The sequence below is a fragment of the Tiliqua scincoides genome, chromosome 8, assembly GCF_035046505.1.
Source record: "Tiliqua scincoides isolate rTilSci1 chromosome 8, rTilSci1.hap2, whole genome shotgun sequence".
Lineage (NCBI taxonomy): Eukaryota > Metazoa > Chordata > Lepidosauria > Squamata > Scincidae > Tiliqua > Tiliqua scincoides.
The window spans coordinates 36,781,569-36,784,324 of record NC_089828.1 but is presented as its reverse complement, the minus strand read 5'-3'; the positions used below and the strand labels follow the sequence as shown (position 1 = coordinate 36,784,324).

Sequence of the window (2,756 nt, the reverse complement as noted above, 5' to 3'; positions counted from 1 at the left end):
CTTTTAACAACTTGCTGGATGGGACCTAATCCAGCACAACCAATCAGCATGCATTGTAAAGCAGATAATCAGCCTGCCAGTTTGCATGCATTTTGGAGGAGGGAAGGAGGGGGAGAGAGAGGCATATGGCAAACCCCTAGAATATGCATGTACCAAACTTCCACTCTCAGGAATCTCATCTCTTCTCCCCAGTCTTAGCACTCCAAGTCCTCTCCCAGTTTGATAAGGCCTGTTCCCATGATCTATCTCTAGGTGAAGCTGATCTTTAGCAGTACACCAGTCCTGACCAGACAAATTGTCTCACCTCTCTGGGAAAGGCTGCACCGGCCACTGTGGTTACACCTTAAGGTTCTGGGATGCCCTGGTCTGCCCACCATGCAACAAACATGCAACAATCATTTGAGGGAAACACTGATTGCCTATCACCAAACCTTAACAGTAGCTTCCAACCCCTTCCCTTTTAGGGACCGGAAAAGGGAACAATCAAGGAGACAGACATGGACAAAGGAAGTTTGAGATCAGTTTATAAAAAGGGGAGTAATGAAGTCAGGCGAAGCTCCTTCTCCCCCATAAGCGTATCTCTCTTGAGGCTGCTGCCCTTGTTCACCACCTTGATTTTGAGGGACATTTTCTTGATGTTGCCAGCTCCCAAGGCATCAAAGAAGAAGTCTTCATTGAAGATGGGGTTGCGGCTGTTCTTGATAATGGTGCTCCGTTGTTTTTGGAGCTTGCCGGGGTTCAAACAGAGGGAGACACAGCAGTTAATGCTCCGCACATCACAGTGTTTGTCATAGAGGTCTTCAGCTGTGATGACACGCACCCTCAGGCGGGCATTGGAAGGGTCGTATTCAGCCACCAGGCGCATGCTACCCCCTTTGCTCAAGCTGATGGTATGTTCTTTGTGGAGGCGGTCTTGGGGGTCAGCAGGCCCCACAGGTTGCTGTTGCACCCCTCCCACTGCACCCCCTGCTGGAGGGGTGGCACAGCGCATGCGCCTCTGTGAACTGGGACTGGTGTCAGCCGAACTGTCGTCGGTAGACAGGGAGCTATTGCGGGCGACAGAGTGTTTCAGCTTGATGACTTTCGATTGACTCTCCTGACTAAAGATCTTGAGGAGGGACACTGACCGAGACAGCAATGGTGAGCCAAAGGGGGATGATTCTGCAGAAGAGCAGGTGTCACTCTCCCCACCACTGAAGTAACGGTAAGGGTTCATGAGAGACATGTTGATGTCTGAGGGGTTGAGGTGGGCACTCTCCCCGTTGGTCTTGCTGCCTCCCGAAGTGGCCTTTCTCTGGGAACTGGGAGAGGAAGACTGGGAGGGGCACAGGCTGGTGTGCTCGCTGTGGAAGAGCGATTCTTTGCGCCGTGTGTGAGGACTCTCCATCAGTGTTGCGAAGCCATAAGACGTCTGGGCCTTGGGCACATAGGGCAGTGACATGGCAGTCTGTGACTGTGGGTCTGCATTTGTACTGAAGTCCTCCTCCGACATCCATTCATCGGCACTCTCAATCTGGATGATGTGACGGCTAGCTGCTTTCAGGAGATTCTTGCTTTCAGATACAGCTTTCACTGGCAAGCGGGGGCTGCGCTGGGGTTTGCGGGCTGATAGGTTCTGTTCTGAAGCTGAAGTGCCTAGGTTGGACTTGACCTTCCCTTCCGCCCCCTCTGCCTCAGGGGGCACCGTTGGAAGCTTGGGTGGAATGAAGAAATCTGGGATCTTATCGGGTGTCAGGACATTGCTGTACAAAGGACCCTTGGATTGCTTATCCCCAGAATCGTTGGCCCGGGAACCATTTTCCACCGAGCCACGAATTTTCTCCAGTAGCCACATTCTCTTCCTCCAGATCAAGAGAGGAGTCAAGTCCAAATACCTGATGTAAAAAACAATGCAGGAGAAAACTGTCATTTGAGAAGGAAGTCTAAAGCAGCCTTCTCACTGACTGTACAGAAAGCCTTTTCAACTTGCAAAGCAATTAGCAATTGATGTATTGCTATTTTATTGTATTGTATTGTTTGTTTGATTTTCTCTGTAAACTGCTTTGTGAACTTTCTCTTGAAAAGCGGTATATAAATACTGTTGTTGTTGTTGTTGTTGTTATTATTATTATTATTATTAATAATAATAATAATTAATAATTAATTAATAATTAATAATTAATAAATAATTAATAATAATAATAATAATAATAATAACCATCTGTTTGCCAAGTCAGCAGCCACTTTGGATCAGCTGTTGGGGAGCTTAAGATGGGCACAGAGAGACAAAATGAGACAGTAAATTAAAGCACAGAACAAGCAGATTTCCAGAAAACAAAATCAGCTCATATTCACAAAAGACAAAAATACCAGGCACAAATCCAGGGTGCAGACTTTAAAGATTTAAAGACTTTAAATCCAGGGTGCAGACTTTAAAGACTGTGTAGCTCTTAGACCTCTCTAGCTGCCTCTTATGCCTAGAAGTCTCTGCAGGGCCCAGTGGCATAGCTAGAGAGGTTGCAAAGCACTAAATTTTTAAGGGAGCCTCACCCTGGAGTCCAGATGGCCCCTCCCTCCCTCCAGAGCCATTTTTTGCTCCCACAGCCCAGAATGGCTCAGAGGGGGGGTGGGCTCTTTGCAAGGCTCCCTGCAAAATTTAGTGCTTTGCACCACCTCTAGCTATGCCACTTCCTGGACCCCATAGATTTTGTGTTCCTATAATCAACTCTAGCACTATTAATAGTTCTATTCCTATAGTTCTCTACCACTATTTATCA

The 2,756-nt window shown here is 47.5% G+C and overlaps 1 protein-coding gene across 1 annotated transcript; it reads right to left on the bottom strand.

Moving 5' to 3' along the window:
• Positions 1 to 523: 523 nt before the first annotated feature.
• On the bottom strand, positions 524 to 1,843 carry C2CD4C (C2 calcium dependent domain containing 4C). The gene has a single exon (XM_066636389.1). The coding sequence runs from the start codon at positions 1,832 to 1,834 to the stop codon at positions 524 to 526; it is 1,311 nt and encodes a 436-aa protein (XP_066492486.1). The 5' UTR covers positions 1,835 to 1,843.
• Between the last annotated feature and the right edge of the window lie 913 nt (positions 1,844 to 2,756).